Source organism: Phalaenopsis equestris, unplaced genomic scaffold (genome assembly GCF_001263595.1).
Source record: "Phalaenopsis equestris unplaced genomic scaffold, ASM126359v1 Scaffold191679, whole genome shotgun sequence".
In the NCBI taxonomy this organism is placed as follows: domain Eukaryota; kingdom Viridiplantae; phylum Streptophyta; class Magnoliopsida; order Asparagales; family Orchidaceae; genus Phalaenopsis; species Phalaenopsis equestris.
The window spans coordinates 1-907 of NW_018211628.1; the positions used below are offsets into that span (position 1 = coordinate 1).

At 31.8% G+C, this 907-nt stretch overlaps 1 protein-coding gene across 1 annotated transcript; it reads left to right on the top strand.

Annotated features, from left to right (window-relative positions):
- Nucleotides 1–131: 131 nt before the first annotated feature.
- Nucleotides 132–720, top strand: LOC110034636 (the record flags this gene model as incomplete). Its single annotated transcript, XM_020738887.1, is given in 2 exon segments — nucleotides 132–250; nucleotides 369–720. Coding segments are annotated over 2 exon segments (281 nt in total), but the record flags the coding sequence as incomplete, so codon positions are not given.
- Between the last annotated feature and the right edge of the window lie 187 nt (nucleotides 721–907).

A 907-nucleotide genomic window follows, 5' to 3' on the forward strand; every position in this document is an offset into this window, starting at 1 on the left:
TTGCAAACTTGTACTTTATTTGTGAACTTAAGGCCTTCTAAGTTCAAGATATAGGTTTTCTGTTCTCCTTGTTATCTTATCCATTGTGTTAGTAGTGCCTTACTCATACAATTGAACTTATTTTAATTTAGATCAGTCTTTAAAGAGTAAAATATGGTGCCCAATCTGCAAGAGAGGAGAACTCAAGGAGACCCATCATCTCATACATTGTACAGACTGCATGTTGCAGCTTGACTTGGAGAATGATAAGGTTCACCTCTAATTCTAAGTATTCATTTTATATCTCATTATCTAATTATCATATTAAATTATATAAATTTTAAAAAATATCAATTCATCTGTGTTTCTTATACAATCTATGCCTTTAGGTGAATCTTGAGTTCCTGAGGGCAAGATTGGCTGAAGTACACATGGAACATCTTGACAGAGGGTGCAGAGCATTGCCAGAGTTCTGTATGGAGACCCGGTTTGATCTAACTGCTTTGTACATTCGATGCATAGCTTGCGGCACATTTGAGATTGTATTATAGACTTTATTGATATGTGGTTTAATCATTTTGACAAACTATTTTTTTAAAAAATAGGTGTTAAGCAGTAGTACCTTCTATGATTTTGAGGTGTAAAATTGAACGATTAGTGTTAGAAAACGGGTGGAGGATATTGTGGGGATTATTTTCACCTTCTATTTATTTGTAGTTTTTTGAAATGGAAGTTTATAGCGTCGGAAAGATGTTTTATTTTTCTTTTAATATTTTTTTTTTCTTGCATACAGAGACATAAGTTTGACGTTTTAGCTGATTTTTAAACGAAGTCTTTAACGAACTTTACGATTCATACAACTAAACTGCTTTTGTTACTTAATGTTTTTTATGAAATTATTAATGATTTTATGGTATCATGCTTTTGA